This window comes from Tachyglossus aculeatus, chromosome 2, assembly GCF_015852505.1.
Source record: "Tachyglossus aculeatus isolate mTacAcu1 chromosome 2, mTacAcu1.pri, whole genome shotgun sequence".
Classification (NCBI taxonomy): Eukaryota; Metazoa; Chordata; class Mammalia; order Monotremata; family Tachyglossidae; genus Tachyglossus; species Tachyglossus aculeatus.
In genome coordinates, this window is record NC_052067.1 from 84254520 (window position 1) to 84272610 (window position 18091).

The 18091-nt window shown below is 40.4% G+C and overlaps 1 protein-coding gene across 1 annotated transcript in view; it reads right to left on the reverse strand.

Moving 5' to 3' along the window:
• Positions 1–18091, reverse strand: part of EYA4 (EYA transcriptional coactivator and phosphatase 4) — a 219728-nt gene that overhangs the window by 34953 nt on the left and 166684 nt on the right. Inside the window, exons 11-12 of the mRNA XM_038770079.1 lie at positions 5600–5736; positions 4104–4187 (exon numbers count right to left, since the gene is read on the reverse strand). Of these exons, the coding sequence (XP_038626007.1) occupies positions 4104–4187; positions 5600–5736 (221 nt within the window). The remainder of the gene's footprint in view (positions 1–4103; positions 4188–5599; positions 5737–18091) is intronic.

The following is an 18091-nucleotide window of genomic DNA, read 5'->3' on the forward strand; positions in this document are numbered from 1 at the left end:
ATCAACATCATCTAGGCACTCCACTGAAGCTCAGACAATGACAACATTGCCAACGGTGCTTTCTGAAAATCAGTCTGTCCCCTTTGGCAGAACACTAACCTATCCATACATCAATCAATCAAATTATCATTCTTATTTATTGAGAGCTTAATATATGATGAAGATGATGATAATAATGGTATTTGTTAAGCACTTACTATGTGCCAAGTACAGTTCTAAGCACTGGAGTTAACCTTGGTTGTCTCATTTGGGGCTCACAGTTTTAATCTCCATTTTACAGATGAGATAACTGAGGCACAGAGAAGTTAAGTGACTTGCCCAAAGTCACACAGCTGACAAGTGGCAGAGTTGGGATTAGAACTCAAGACCTCTGATTCCCAAGTCCATGCTCTTTCTACTAAGCCATGCTGAATCATATATACATATATGTATATGTACCTATATATGTATATAGGTACATATATATATTTGTAATATATATATATATTTACACACATATATATATACACTTATACATAATATATATATATGAGCAGGGCAGAGCATGTACAAATCACTGTACTAAACACTTGGATGAGTACAACATGAGACAGCTGGTAGACATGTTCCCTGCCCATAGTGAGCTTGCAGGCTATCAATCAATCAATCAATCGCATTTATTGAGCGCTTACTATGTGCAGAGCACTGTACTAAGCGCTTGGGAAGTACAAATTGGCAACACATAGAGACAGTCCCTACCTAACAGTGGGCTCACAGTCTAAAAGGGGGAGACAGAGAACAGAACCAAACATACCAACAAAATAAAATAAATAGGATAGAAATGTACAAGTAAAATAAATAAATAAATAAATAGGGTAATAAATATGTACAACCATATATACATATATACAGGTGCTGTGGGGAAGGGAAGGAGGTAAGATGGGGGGATGGAGAGGGGGACGAGGGGGAGAGGAAGGAAGGGGCTCAGTCTGGGAAGGCCTCCTGGAGGAGGTGAGCTCTCAGCAGGGCCTTGAAGGGAGGAAGAGAGCTAGCTTGGCGGATGGGCAGAGGGAGGGCATTCCAGGCCCGGGGGATGACGTGGGCCGGGGGTCGACGGCGGGACAGGCGAGAACGAGGTACAGTGAGGAGATTAGTGGTGGAGGAGCGGAGGGTGCGGGCTGGGCAGTAGAAGGAGAGAAGGGAGGTGAGGTAGGAGGGGGCGAGGTGATGGATAGCCTTGAAGCCCAGGGTGAGGAGTTTCTGCCTGATGCGCAGATTGATTGGTAGCCACTGGAGATTTTTGAGGAGGGGAGTAATATGCCCAGAGCGTTTCTGGACAAAGATAATCCGGGCAGCAGCATGAAGTATGGATTGAAGTGGAGAGAGACACGAGGATGGGAGATCAGAGAGAAGGCTGGTGCAGTAGTCCAGACGGGATAGGATGAGAGCTTGAATGAGCAGGGTAGCAGTTTGGATGGAGAGGCTAGTGGGGGAGACAGACATTAATATGAATAAACACATTATGGCTATGGACATAATTACTGTAGGATCCCAGTCGGGGTAGCAGAATATCTAATCATCTGCTGAAGGAAGCTCTGATGGGAAACAAAACAAGCAAATCATGCAAGAAGGATAATTTATGGAAAGAATGAAGGCCAGATTTGAGCGCTTTGAGGGATAGGAACCATTTCTAATTTCCAACTGTGTATTCTTTTTTAGTGGTTACTATAACATTCTATATACAGTAAGTGTTTAATAATAAATGTAAAGACTGTGGCATTTGATGAGCACTTACTATGTGCCAAGCACCATTCTAAACACTGGGGTGGATACATGCAAATTGGGTTGGACACAGTCCTAGTCCCCCATGGGGTTCACAGTCTCAATCCCCAGCTGAAGTAATTGAGGCACAGAGAAGTTAAGTGACTTGCCCAATGTGACACAGCAGACAAGTGGCAGAGCCGGAATAGAACCCAGGTACTTCTGATGACCAGGCCCATGCTGTTTACACTACTATTACATAGATGTAGACTAGCTTTGGCCTTAAATCATCATAGGAATTTCAATGTGGTACAGGCAAAAATGTGGCAGTTCACTCCATGAAAATGCATTGGGAGGTTAGTGAGGCACACAGTGGTAAGCATTGCATAGGGTGGATACAGAGACAAAATGAGGAACAAATGATATAGGTGCTTAGCACAAAGTTAATCCTTAAAAATACCATTTATTCTGTCCTTTCTCTCCCACTCCAGTCAGTCAGTCAATTGCATTTAGTAAGGGCTTACTCTGTGCACAGCACTAAACTAAATGCTACAGAGAGTCCATTCCCTGCCCACAACAGTCCTTACTTCACTTTGCTGCCCAGATCATTTTTCTAAAAAAAATATTCAGTCCATGTCTTCCCATTCCTCAGGAATCTCCACTGATTGCCCACCCACCTCCGCATCAAACAAAAACTCCTTGCCATCAATTATAAAGACTCAATCAGCAATCCCCCACCTAATTTACCTTACTGATTTCCCACTACAACCCAGCCCAAATACTTTGTTCCTCTAACACTAACCTACTCACTCTACCTAAATCTCTTCTGTCTCGCTACTAAACTCTTTCCCACATCCCCCCTCCGGCCCAGAACTTCCTACCGCTTCATACAGACCACCACTCTGCCCACTTTTAAAGCCTTATTAAAATCACATCTCCTCCAAGAGGCCTTACCCAAGTAAGCCCTCATTTTTCCTACTTCTTCTCCTTTTACCCACACATTTGGATCAGTACTGAGAAGAGAGCACTGGATCAGTAGAGAAGCAGCGTGGCTCAGTGGAAAGAACATGGGTTTTGGCGTTAGAGGGCATGGGTTCAAATCCTGGCTCTGCCAACTGTCAGCTGTGTGACTTTGGGCTAGTCACTAAACTTCTCTGTGCCTCAGTTACCTCATCTGTAAAATGGAGATTAAAACTGTGAGCCCCCCGTGGGACAACCTGATCACTTTGTAACCTCCCCAGAGCTTAAAACTGTGCTTTGCACATAGTAAGCACTTTACAAATACCATTATTATTACTATTACTGTTTAAGCACTTGATATTCATGCCCCTCAGCCTCACATCTGTAAATTTTTTAAATGTCTGTAACCCCCATTTTGGCTGTAAGTTCCTTGTGGACAGGGAACACATCAACCAACTCTCTTTTATTTGTACTCTCTCAAGTTCTTCGTACACAGTTAGTACCCAATAAATATCACTGAGTGATTGATGTGATCAGTATGTTATGGGTAGCAGTGAATCTATGAATACGAAGAGCAGCTCACCTATTGGAATGATGATAAAAAACTGAATGTCAAATAGGAAATGGGCTTTGGATTTGATTTGAGAGTTCTGGGACAGAGAAAGTGAAAAGCTTAAGGGAATAGAAAGGAGTGGTAGCAGAATCAATGAGCATGGGCTTGAGAAAGACATTTGCTGTGCACATCCCTAGTACTGATATCAATTCTTTGCATAGGTTCTCAGTTCTAAAATCTTCCTGATTGGATTGAGACTCATCTGTCATTCTCAAATGGAGACTCCATCATCACCTGTTATAGCCACAGATGTATGAGAAACCATCTTAAGTTAGTTACCGTGAGAAAAGTCACCTGTTTAAGTTATAGAATAGTAAGTCTCAGCAAATAATGAAAAGATACTATTAGGCATTTTAGTTAATCCATAGTGGTCTTTGGAAGGCCAAATGACCTGACTTAGATTAACATATTTTGGACACATAATCAGGAGGACTAATGCTCTGGAGAAGACACTGATGCCAGGAAAAGTCCAGGGAAAATGTGGAAGAGGCAGACCAGCAGCTAGATGGCTAGAGACCAAAACAATGATAATGGAAGAACCATTGGAACGGTTAAGATTATGGCAAAGACAGGACATTCTGGAGAAATACATACCATAGAGTCTATATGAATTGAAAACAACTTGAAGTCACTTGATAATAATAAAAAATTAGGCATTTAAAAAAAGTCTTGGTCTTATGAATTTTAAAAAAATAGAACTGATGCTGACAAAAGAAAAGATGATATTCAAGAGAAAATACACTCAAATTAAAAGTCTGGAGGAAACGCATGATAGATTCCTGTTTCTTACCTTGCCATACTTCTGTGCATAGGACCCTGTAAGCAGTGAGTGGAAAACGATGATGGTTTCATCCAAATCCCAAACAAAAACACGCTGAAGATCAGAAATGAAAATTTTCAGCATAATAATAATGATCTTTATTTAGCATTTACTATGTACTAAGGGCTGAGGTAGACATAAAGTTATGAGATCGGACTGAGTGCTGTCCCACAAGGGGGGTCACCATTTATCTCATCCCCAATTTACAGATGAGAAAACGGAGACCCCAAGGTCACACAGTAGGTCAGGGGCAGAGTTGTAGCTCAAATCCAGGTTACCTGACTCTCTGACCTGTGATCTTTCCGACCAGGCCATGTGGTCTCCAAGAAATTAAAAATACACTACAAATTGAAAAATGACTGAGTCTGGTAAACTGATATCTTGATGCTGGATTATGAAATAAAATTGTTTATTTTTGGATTTGTAAGACACTCTTTGGAAAATCTGAATTCCAGTTAAGAGTTAAAAAAAGGTCAAACGAAGAACTTAAAAAAAAATTAGCAGAAATTTACATCATTGTGATCACTCAGCTTTTTAAACACTTATATTCTCCAACCCCCTTTGACCCCCAAGCCCCCAGCCAAAACTGGTTTAACCTGTAAATCTTGCTCAGGGGCTGTCTCACTTCAAATTAACTGGATGATTCAGCCTTTTCAAAATATATCTGAATTATCCAGATACTTCTGCCTCATTCGTTTTTGGTTTAATTCTATATGGCTTCAGATGTATTTTTGGGTGCAGGTTTTCTGGATACTTTTCACATTTATTCCCATTCTGAAGGTTGAAAGTCTTGAGCTTTATGAATATTCAAATGTGGAAGAATCAAGAACGGTTTTAACTAAGGCCTCTGGCTAAAGCCTGTCCTTCTGACGGTCTTCCAAATAACCTCTGCTGAGCAATGACGTCCAGAGAAACCTGGATCACACCCCATGGGACTTAGATGAATATCAAGCGATGGATAATGAATACATTCCTTTCTGGAAAATGCCTTTATTGTCAACATGTAGCCTGAACTAAAGTGGAAAAATAACCACAATAAGCTGGGATGACTTTTATTACTCTGGAAAATTAAAATTGAATATCAAAAATGTCTCCCACAAACAAACTCTTCTAGTTTATCCAATTCCTCCTCTTTACACCACCCAGGAAAGGAAGAGATACTTATCTCTGGACGGGAAGCCTCAGAGCAGTATCATTTTCAAGTTGTTATCTAAGCCTCAGAGCAATATCATTTGCAAGTTGTTATCTAAACTCTCCCTGTGTTCATTTATAACGAATGAATGGCCTAAATTGTACACCTTTAAATGCTTGCTACAAAGCAGAGACACTCAATTAATGATACCACAGGCTTCTGGCTTCAGTTTTTTTAAAGGTTTTAAACTGTTTCTGCAGCCGCAATGTGCAGAATCTTCTTTTCAGCAAAGGAAACCTTCTCTTTACCATTCATCAATTAAAAGAGGGCATACCTCCAAGTCACTGTCGGGTGGGGGTGATGGATTATTCTTCCGTCCTCGTCCTCGACTTTTTGAGCCAGAATTCCTACATGTTCTCTCATCAAGATCTTTGATTGGGGTGGAAGGGCTCTGTACTGTATCAAACTCTCCTGTAAATATAACCAGTCATGTCTGTGTTTAAGTTTTTAATGAGGTATAATAAGGCACAAACTTTCAACAATAATAATAAAATTAAGATCCTCAAATGGTTTCCTTGTTGACCCAAACGTGAGTCTCATACAAAAGGAGCTCTCAGCATCAATAGCATGTGAAGTGAATATTTTCAACTTTAATCCTATTGGATCCAAGAGTTTAGAGGCCAAGATTACAGTTTGGTTAGATTGAAAGAACACATTTTGAAATCCCAATAATGGTATGAGTTCACCGAAACACTGTCAGAAACTTCAGAAGTAAGGAAATAATTCTAGTATGTGTTGTGACAAATCACAGATCCCAAGTGAAAGGCATAATATTCACTGCTATGCTACAGCCTTCCAGATAGATTTTAAAAAGCTTCAACCCCACTAAAAATTTTTCATTTCCACAAAACTGGCAGTGGTCTTGCCCACATATATCATGTTAATGGTACTTTATTGGTCCAAGCCACCACTCCTTCCCTCCTTACATCATTAAGAAGAGGGAGTACAAATGTGGTCCAATGCCACGTACATGTGTACATGTGCAAAATCATTTTTTTTTAAGCCAGGTCTTGCTGAATCCAGAGGGATGTGCATTGTCAGAAAAAGTTTCCTAATTCTGAAATAGCATTCGGGTCAGAACTGGTAATGAAAGTACTCATTGAAGTAGAACTGACTTTTAGACTGTGAGCCCACTGTTGGGTAGGGACTGTCTCTATATGTTGCCAACTTGTACTTCCCAAGCGCTTAGTACAGTGCTCTGCACACAGTAATCGCTCAATAAATACAACTCATTGATTGATTGTAACCTCCCCAGCGCTTAGAACAGTGCTTTGCACATAATAAGCGCTTAATAAATGCCATTATTGTTATTATTATTATTATTATTATTAGCTCTAGAGAAGCAAAGTTCTTCTAGACTTTGAACCTGTTGTTGGGTAGGGACTGTCTCTATATGTTGCCGATTTATACTTCCCAAATGCTTAGTACAGTGCTCTGCACACAGTAAGTGCTCAATAAATATAATTGAATGCATGAATGAATTAAAATAATAATAACAATAATAATGATGGCATTTATTAAGCGCTTACTATGTGCAAAGCACTGTTCTAAGCTCTGGGGAGGTTGCAAGGTGATCAGGTTGTCCCTCGGGGGGCTCACAGTCTTCATCTCCTTTTTACAGATGAGGTCACTGAGGCACAGAGAAGTTAAGTGACTTGCCCAAAGTCACACAGCTCGCAATTGGTGGAACAGGGATTCAAACCCATGACCTCTGACTCCAAAGCCCATGCTCTTTGCACTGAGCCATGCTGCTTCTCATTTACAAAATACAAATAACAATAATGATAGTGGTAATTATTAATCATTTATTATGTGCCAAGCACCGTATTTAACATTGGGGTAGATGTTGGATAAACAGCTCAGACACAGTCCCTGCCCCATATAGAGTTCACAGTCTAAGTAGGAAGCAGTGTGGTCTAGTGGATAGAGCACAGGCCTGTGAGTCAGAAGGGCCTAGTTTCTAATCCCAGCTCCACACTCGTCTGCTGTGTGACTCAGGGCAAGCCACTTAATTTATCTGTGCCTCAGTTACCTCATCTGTAAAATGGGGATTAAGACTATGAGCCCCATGGGGGATAGGGACTATGTCCAACCTGATTATCTTGAATCTACCCCAGCACTTAGAACCATGCTTGACACACAGTATGCACTTAACAAATACCGTCATTATTATTATTACTATTAAGGGGGAAAAGATACAAAATCCCTATTTTACAATGAGAAAACTGGCCCAGAGAAATCCAGTTACTTGCCCAAGGTCACACAGCAGGCAACTGGTAAAGCCAAAATTAGAACCCATATCCTGGACTTCCAAGCTCATGCTCTTTCCACCAGACTAAACTGCTTAACTTCTTCCCTATTTTAGGCCAACTGCTTTGATACGACAACCTGGATGTTAACAACAATTTTTTTTTACCTGTAATTTCCATTATGGTAAGAATACCCAGCTTCCTACTGATAGATGTCAATAAGAGATTTTGAACTATTTGGAAAAACACGTCTCTAATTCAATCCTCTACATCTACTCAAATTAACATTTTTGAATGAAGCCTTTGTGATTTCACTCAAAACATTTAAACTGGAGCATCTTCCCCAGGCCAAGTGTAATTGCAGCCAAAACATTCCCATTGGCTGGAAAGAGTTTTAGAACAGAACAAATTCCAGCAGTTGTTTTGGTGGCTGCCAACATTTGCTTTTGTCCTAAAAGGGCAGCCGGTTGCTTTTGAAATGTTTCCACCCTCTTCACTGAATGATGGACAGGAGTGAAGAGGAGAGAGTGAAGGTGAAAATGGGTGGAAATACTTTGAACATACTTTTGGCTAAATACTAGTCTTACGCACACCCATCCCCATGCCTGTTTTGTTCAACAGAAAGGGGTAAATGCTGCCCCATCTCTTGATTTCATTAACTTTTATTGGATGGACCGTCCTTTAGACTGTAAGCTCATTGCGGGCAGGGATTGTAACTTCCAACTCTGTTATGGTGATACATTTACTCTCCTAAGCACTTAGTACAGTGCTCTTCACATATTAAGTGCTCAATAAATGCAATTGATTGATTGATTGATGTTACCTTAGGTGCCATGGCCTGATCTAAACAAGCATTTTCATCACCAAGTGTTATGTCCAAGCACTTAGTACAATGCTCTGCACATAGTAAGCGCTCAATAAATACAATTGATGATGTCCACGGAGGAGGCTGTACCCACTCTTTATGGTTATATTTTTCAATTCCAAACACCCTGAGCTCAAAGCAATGCTTATTTCAATTGGTAATTTGCTATGGGCTTAGTAAAATTTCCTAGCTTCAATCCCTCAACTTTAAAATGCACTTCATGGACAGTATTTCATGAATATGCTATGCATTTCTATGCTTAGACCTGTAACTCCCGCACCACATGTTCGGAATGTGCCTCTCTTCTGGGGCCTTGCAACAGTATACCTAATGGTGGACTCAAGCTTGTAGTGGTTTCAGACAAGCCAGGGCATGCCTCCAAAAGACAGCCTAAAGGACAATTTCCCTTCTGGCTGTTTTTGCAGCTGCATCAGCAGCGCCAGTAATGGAAGTGCTCACAGGAACAGTGATTTGCTACTTAATGTCCATTGCACTCCACCGCAGTGTCTCCAAATGCTCCCCAGACTCAAGGCAGAATGAAGAAATGACTAGGGTAGGCGGTATCCCTGAGGTGGATGTGGATTGCCTATTCTTTGAAACACACAGAAAATTGGAAAGATGAATGAATATTAGATGGGAAAATGTAAGGCAATTTCATCCTCTTGCATAAAAGACAAACCAAGCCAAGAACTAAAGCAGCTAAAAAAGGAAATTCTAATGTTCTTACAAAGCCATGCATGAAAGTAAACTTTAGCAGGAACATCAAAGGAGTATTGGGAAATATCCTAAAATTCAGAATTCATTCATTTACATTATTGTAATTACTGTCATTCTTGACTTTCACATCCAACACACTGTCTGTGCATGCCTGTAATATAGTTTCCTTCCTCAGCTTCACCAAAATGGTATTTCTCCTTTTTTCAAAGCCCTTTGAAAAGGCCACCTACCCCAGGAAGCATTCCTTGATTAACTTCCCCACTTATCCAGTCATGTTATCCTATCAGTCACAACAGTACTTAAATTTTTTTTTGCTTATTTATAATAATAATAATGGCATTTGTTAAGTGCTTACTATGTGCAAAGCACTGTTCTAAGCGCTGGGGTGGATACAAGGTGATCAGGTTGTCCCACGTGGGGCTCACATTCTTAATCCCCATTTTACAGATGAGGTAACTGAGGTACAGAGAAATTAAGTGACTTGCCCAAAGTCACACAGCTGACAATTGGTGGAGCCGGAATTTGAACCCATGACCTCTGACTCCCAAGCCCATGCTCTTTCCACTGAGCCAAGTTGCTTCTCTATTTATATCTATTTATATTGCCTCATATTTGCAACTATTGTTTTGTCCATTTGTATCTGTCTGTCTCCCTCTTGTTTGTTTGTTTTATGGCATTTGTTAAGTGCTTACTATGTGTCAGACACTGTTCTAAGTGTTGGGGTAGATACAAGTCCATTAGGTTGCACACAGTCCCTGTCCTGCATGGGGCTCACAGTCTAAGCAGGAGGGAGAACCGGACAACTGAGGCACAGAGAAGTAAAATGACTTGACCAAGGTCACTCAGGAAGCAACTGCCAGAGCTAGGATTAGAACCCAGGTCCTCTGAATCCCAGGCCCATGCTCTTTCCATTAAGCCATGCTGCTTCCCCTTCAGAACTTTAAACTCATCTGGGGTATGGATTAATCTTATATGTCTTCTCCATATCCTTCATACATCTAGTGTAAATGTCTGCACACAATATGTACTCAATAAATACATAAAAAATATTGTTGTTTATAACGGTGATGATCTAAGGAAATTTTAGAAAGAAGTGAAAGCCTTCAGAGGGATGGTGAGTTAGTTTTCTACTAGTATTCAAGTATTAATATGTCAACTACTGAAATGTCATCTTGTCCTCGTAGAAAGCATTAGTAGGCATTGAGCTTGATTCATCATATTTTGAGGTAACATAAGGTCATAGACATGTGTTACAAAATTGTCAGTTTAGGATGCATTGGTTTGAGAAATCTTTTACCCATGTGAAGAAGTGAATTTACAAGCCTTCAAAATTTATGAGAACTAGTTTATTATTATTGGAAAAAATGTGTGATGATTTATCTAGTCAAATTATTTACACCTACAACTTATCTGGCCCAGTCTTTGAGAGAGATCCTTTTCAAACTTTTACGGGTCAATAAACAAAAATCTCAGAATTGTGGGTTATCCTAACCTCTAAGATTTTGTGTCAAAGTCTTCCAAAGAACTATTCACTTCATACATACCAAAAATCGGTACACATAATCCTGCAACCTTTTAAAATCCCAGGCCAGAGTAACCCATTAGGGTGAGCATATTCCTGGAGGAATTCTTTTATGATGCATTTTAGAAGATACATATGAGGGCAAGTGCTGTTTTTAACCAAGATGAAAATCACACATTGGTGAGCTAAGGACAATTTTCCTACCCTCAGACTCTTTTAGAACACTTCACAATTTGGAAAAACAAAGTTATTCTTTTTTTAGGGTCTTTTCCAATGTACAGGGAAGGCAGTGTTTCTCAAACCTTTTCATCTTTGACCTCCTTTCGCTGCCTTCTTGACAGGTCTTGGCATAATAATGACAATAATAATAATAATACTTGCAGTATTTGTTAAGCGCTTAAAATGTGTCAAGCACTGTTCTGAACACTGGGGTTGATGCAAGGCAATCAGGTTGGACACAGTCCCTGTTCCGCATGGAGCTCACAGTATCAATCCTCATTTTACATGTGAGTACAGAGACGTTGTGAGTTGCCCAAGGTTACACAGCAGGTAAGTGGCAGATCCGTAATTAGAACCCAGGGCCTCTGACTCCTAAGCCCATGGTCTTTCCACTAGGCCAAACTGCTTCTGACTGGCTTCAGACTGTACATAAGGTATTTAGTTGTTTCAGGGTGGCAAGTGCCAGGGGCAGTGATGCCCTTCTCAGTCCACTCAAGATGGCCACTAGGCAGCATTCCCACCTCCCCTTTCTGATTTTGCACATATGTAGTGGCCAGACATGTTTCATGATCCTCTCTCTTCCCTGCCTTTGGAATAAAAATGTCCTGTGCCACCAGGTTTTTTTGTTTATAAATTGTTCCTTCGTTTATTTAGTAAACTCATTATGGGCAGGTAATGTGTCTACTTATTCTGATTTACTGCACTCTCGCAAGTGCTTTGCACAGAGTCAGTGCTCAATAAATGCCACTGATTGATTGATTCAATTAGGCAGCTGGCTGTATTCCAGGTAATGACTCCTGAGTGGCAGGAAACTGCAGTTGCCACCACGGGGAATCAGGGGTGCTCTGCAGAGGAGCCCGGGGCTCTCTGCCATGCAGCATTGGAGCAGCCTATCTCCTAGGGGTAAATCCCAGGCCAGCGCATATAATAATAATGATGGCATTTATTAAGCACTTACTATGTGCAAAGCAGTTTCCTAAGAGCTGGATGAAGCTGAAAAGTGGGAGGGAAGTACTGAGAGGGAAACTTACGGCCAATAAGTCAGGGGCATGGGGAGACAGGGAAGGGCACAAACCTCAAAGGAAAGGGGTATTCAGGAGGCTTGCGTACCAGCACCAACCATGGCTGGCACTTTCTACCACACACGGTGGGGTTTTCTCAGGGTATCTGGTGGCCTCCTACACTTCCAGATGTTTGAGAGGCTCAGCAGGAAGCTGAGGTATGCTGTGTTGTGGTGCCAATCTACTCCTCTCTCCCCATGCCCCCAAACCTGGCCCTTGTCTCCTCCTCCCAGGGGCCAACTGACAGACAGACAGTTCCCACAGCTGGAGCAAGCAGCTCGGGATTACTATCAGAGGCCCCAAGACTGCTCCCTGAATGTCATGTTGGCAGGGCATCGATGTGATGATGTCGCATGGTGTACCACACGACATCAGTAGATCACATGAGGTGGAGAGGAGGGAGGGCAGCCAATTGGATTCTTGCTTTAGGGAGGCCAGGTGTCTGAAACCAGCTCTGTCCCTTAAAATCCCAGTGGCCTCTTAACCATCTTATCATTCTTCCACAAACAAAAAAAAAAAAACCACTAGTAGAGTCTCATCTAAACGGCCCCTGCCTTCAAGGAGTTTATCATTTTAAAAGATTCTACTGATAAGCTATGTGCGGGGAAAGAGGGAAAGAATGCAAGCAGTAGGTTTCCTTAATATTTTTTTGGCCCAGCGTGGCTGGAGAATACCAAAGTAATATTGGAAGATGGAGATAATCATCAGCAGCTGAGGCAGCCTGAAAAGGGGAAATGTGTGGAGATACTGTGGTGGGCTAAAGGCAAGCTGGCCCCATTAGGTGGTCAGTCTTCTGTAATAACCAACAGAGGTGGCATTAAACCCTCAATACCCCTTTTTCTGAGAACTTTTAAAACTTCCCTACCCCTTTTTGCTGGAATATGATCCCCAGGTTGAGGAAAATTGGGCTAGAAAGAGGAAAAACATGAAGAGATATCTCAGTGAGCAGAAGGCAAAAACATTTTATCCTGAGTCATAGTCCTCAATGTTTCCTTTCAATTGTAGCCTACATTAGGAATGAATCTTAGAGTGAATGCATTTCCCTATGCTGGAGTTTCTGAGGTCTCCCTACTCAAAAATGTGGTAGTGAAAGAGCATACTGCCTAATTAAGCATAATGAGGTAGGGAGATTGTCCTGGAAAAGCCATGGCAAGTGACTGCCGCCTTCTTCTAATGTCTCCTTTTTCTTAGAAGTTACGTGGTCTTCAGTCAATCACTTTGATCTAGAGTTGCAAGAATTCTGTACCCGTTGAGCAGCACATAGTAATAAAACACTCTTTCACAACCAACTTTTCAACAGCCTACAACAGTGGAATTCTAAACCTGGTGGAGGTGCTAACTTTTTGGTGAGATATTGATCTAGAAACCTGATCTCATATAGTCATGAAAAATTTGGTGAAACTTTTTAATAGAAAGTGAAAGCTGTTAGTTGCAGAGCAACTCTAAAGTTCAACTCAATTAATTACCCAGGGACACATTTCCATTACCTGCAACATCAGGAGAGGGTACTAAGATCTAAATTCTCCCCTAAAGTTGATGATAGAGATGTTGAATCTGGTTCATTGCATCCATTCATTATTAGTATTATATTATATGCTTACTGTATGTCTAGCACTGTTCTAAGCACTGGGGTAGACACAAGTTAATAAGGTCACACACAGTCTTTGTCCCACAGAAGGCTAACAGTTTAAGTAGGAGGGAGGGCAGGTATTGGATTTGTATTTTACAGATGAGGACACTGATGCACAGAGAAGTTAAGTGACTTGGCCAAGGTCACACAGCAGACAAGGAGCAGAGCCAGTATTAGAACTCAGGTCCTCTGCTCTTTTCACTAGACCATGCTGCTTCTCTTTTAAATTTGCTGTTATTTTTTTGTGCCACAATGAAAGAAGCTCACTATCTATCTCTTACTGCTCAAGAGTGGTGGGTAAGTTAAAGCAGCTAATTATTTAAAAAAATACATTGAATTCCCAGGGTTGAAAATACAATTTTTATGAATTGTGCTTAGTGTCTTAATCTAAAAACTGCATTTAATACTCTAGTTTAAAAACTGACAATAAAATTTTAATCACACTTTCAGTCTTTCTAAACATGAACAAAATTTTAAAATATTTATGAGACAAAGTTCACGTGAAAAGTAATCAAGGATCCTTATAAAAACTAAAGAGCTAAAAATGTCTGTTCTCAATTACTGTAAAAAGACCACTCTCAATCTTCTATGTAACTACCTAATAGGTAAAGTAAATAACTGAATGCTATTTACAATTTCCAGTTACCATTATCCCCACCAAATGCCCTGGGCTGCTTCTTGATGCAACACTGTGCCCGATTGCATAATTATCCTTTAATCAGTACTGCAACTAATAACTGCACCTTATAAGTTCTGGATATTTAGATCCAACTTTATTTCATTAGGCTAATCTTTAAATCAGAATGACCAGCTGTCTCTCATTGAACTCAAAGCATGTTTCTGTTTAAGAATGGCAAAAGCCAGTAGTATGTAGTTTTAAAACACTGTAGGTTTGAACTGTTTGAACTACTCGAGTACAACATGTAATTCATGTTAGATAAGAAACTTTTTTTGCCCCTAAAATAAATAAAACAGACATAATGATAATGAACCCTCACATCTTAAATTACTTCAGTTGTTTAATATTCTTGAAAATATCACAACTGATGGTAAATTCAATGTTCCAGACTCTAGGTTTAGACCTGACACAGAGTTTTGCCAAAATAGAACATTTAGAAATAACTTTTTCTTGTCATTGTCCAGTTAGGTGTGGATAAGGGAAATTCTGTGAAGGAGAAACCAACTGTATTTAGTAAGACTAAATATGATAGTTGAAGGGTAGGAGTCAAAGCTTATTCAAAGCTGAGTCAAAGATTCAGTATGCCTAAATCTAAGCTTCTCATTTTCCTTCCCAAATTCTCTTCTCCACCCAACTTTTCCCAACTCAATTGGAAACAGCACCATCCTCTTTATCTCTGAAGTCCACGGACCCTGGCATTATCCTCAAGTTCTACTTCTCTTTCAACTCCTACATTTGATGTCAGCAAATCCTATCAGTTTTTCCTCCATAGCATTTTCTAGATCCTACTCTTTCTCTTCATTCAAGCACCAGTACCTAGTTCAGACATTTTTCATATCCTGACTTGACCACTTCATCAGCCTCTTTGTTGACCTCTCTTCCTCCTGTCCATACTCTGATATTTCTGATATATCATTCCCCAAATCTCAAAAACCTTCAGTGGCTACCCATTTCTCTCACTGAATCAAGTAAAAAAAAATCCTTAATACTGGCTTCAAGGCATTCAATCAGCTCTCTTGTTTCTATGTATCCACTCTTTTACTACACAACAGTGCATATTCTGAATTTCTCTCAAGCTAATCTACTCAATGTGCATTGTTCTGATTTATCCTGCCTATGATCACTTTGTTCCCACTTCTGTTAATATCCCTCCTCTTTTAAGTCTACCAGGCTATGGGTTTCCCCATCTTCAAAGCCCATCTGACAGCATATCTCCTCCATAAGGTTTTCATCTCCCCAGGACAGAATCACACTAATATTACCTCAGAACTTCTGTGCCAACTACTTTCTTGAACACTCATACCCACCTGTAACACTTCAGTATACGAGTGACTTACATATCCTACTTTTTAAGCCTTTAAAATGCTCCCATGGCAATGATTTCATTTTGTCTTTACAACATCCCCTTATTGTCCCTATTATTATCATTATCCCTATTGTACAGATGAGGAAAGTAGAAGCTCGGGTAGGTTAAGTAAATGTTCCAACAGGACAGGGGAAGAGCCAGACTAGAACCCAGGTCTCCTGGCCCCAAGCTCCCTTTCCACTAGATCACTCTGCTAATCTGAGAATAATAAAGGGTCCAGAAAAGGTGAACTGCTATATTTTTAAGAACAAAATGTCAAGCAATTCTCTGTATGGCACTCATACATCTTTTGGTACAGTGTCTTCATCAGCAGTGTCATCTCTGAACTGAAGAACAACTCTACTAGCTAGGTATTTGGATAGCAAAATGACTAAAATATCTCTAAAATATGAGTCTATAGCAATGATGGGTATCACATCCACAGCACCCAACCATACTCTTTCATAGTTTCTAGAGCAATGCAGGTCAAAATTAAACTAAACAACATGGTCATTAATATCTCGATTGGATGTCAACTGAGATTCCTCAGTTTCTCGGGAAGTGCTGCTTGGTACTAAGACCACTTAATGGATAAACAATTCAAAATGTCATCTCTCGGGCCTTATGTCAATGAAACAAACACTTCCAACTGGTGCCAACATTCTTTCCTTTCCACCATATTGCTTGTGTATGAGTCAGAAAATTGAGAGTATTGAAGGAAAGACATGTTGTTAGGCTTTTTGGCACTGGACCAGAGGTGGAGAACACTATTTTATCATCCTTATCTCAAACTTCATCATTTACATCATGCTGGGCAGCTAGTAAAGAATCTTGAGGGGAGACCTTTCCTCCGTTCTGAGGAATACATTTATTTGAAATCCATATTTTGAAGACCACTGGGCATGGTGGCTTAGAATTCCCCATTAAGATATTATTTTCCAGCCTGTGTATTCCAGTTTCTCTTTTCCGAAAATGCTTGTTACAGGCACATCAGGTAGCAACGTCCCTATTTACCATGCCTTTTCCAAGATGGTGCCTTGACTTCCTTGATTGTTTAAAGGTTTAAAATTCAAGACAGGGAGGGAAAGGAGACAGAGATGTTGATGTTGCCTCTATTTGAGGGCTCATAAACTGAAATATATGTTAACAAAAATAAAAAAGGTTTAATTTAAACTCTTATCTGGATTTTTTCAATAGACCTAAAGGTTGTTTCAAATATTCTCTTTTCTTCCACAACATAATAATAATAATAATATTGGTACTTGTTAAGCACTTACTATGTGCAAAGCACTGTTCTAAGCACTGGGAAGGATACAAGGTGATCAGGTTGTCCCATGTGGGGCCCACAATCTTAATCCCCATTTTACAGATGAGGGAACTGAGGCACAGAGAAGTTAAGTGACTTGCCCAAAGTCACACAGCTGACAAACCGCGGAACCGGGATTTGAACTAATGACCTCTGGCTCCCAAGCCCATGCTTCACAACCCATTTTCAGTATAAAACTAGTAGAAAACTAGGGAACATTATTTCAACAAAGCACTACCTGGATAAGCTGCGATGGCACATCAGAAGGAACAGTTTTGCACTTGGAGAAGACCACGGTTAAGATGTGTGCAATGTTTTTTTCATTAACACAGGTTTGTTTAAGATTATATCTCCTGTGTTGTTACAGATATGAGTGCATGTGCTAGAAAATAAAGTCCACGTAAAACACCTTAAAAGGAGATTCAGAAATATGGTATGCAAACCAATTCTGGGTTGGGAACACAGAACCATGTGATGGCAGAAAGAACATATAAATCTTCCCAAGTCTTTGCATTTTAGATTCCCTTAAATCCTATCAATCAATCAATCATATCTATTGAGCACTTACTGCATGCAGAGCACTGTACTAAGCATGTGGAAGAGTACATCACAACAGTATAACAGACACAACCTCTGCCCACAACAAGCTCATAGTTTGGGGAGGAGACAGACATTAATATAAATAAATGAATTACGGGTATGTACATAAGTGCTATGTGGCTGGGAGGGGGGATGAACAAGGGAGCAAGTCAAGGCGATGCAGAAGAGAGTGGAAATAAAGGAAAAGAGGGTCTAGTTAGGGAAGACCTCTTGGAGGAGATGTGCCTTCATCATCATCAATCGTATTTATTGAGTGCTTACTGTGTGCAGAGCACTGTACTAAGTGCTTGGGAAGTACAAGTTGGCAACATATAGAGACAGTCCCTACCCAACAGTGGGCTCACAGTCTAAAAGCTTTGAAGTAGAGGAGAGTAATTGTCTGTCAGATACAAAGAGGGAAGGTGTTCCAGGCCAGAGGCAGGATATGGACAAGCAGTTGGTGGCAAGGTAGATCAATTTGAGTTACAGTGAGTAGGTTGACATTAGAAGAGAGAAGTGTGCAGGTTGGGTTATAGTAGTGTAACAAGATGAGGTAGGAGTGGGCAAAGTGATTAAGTGCTTTAAAGTCATGAT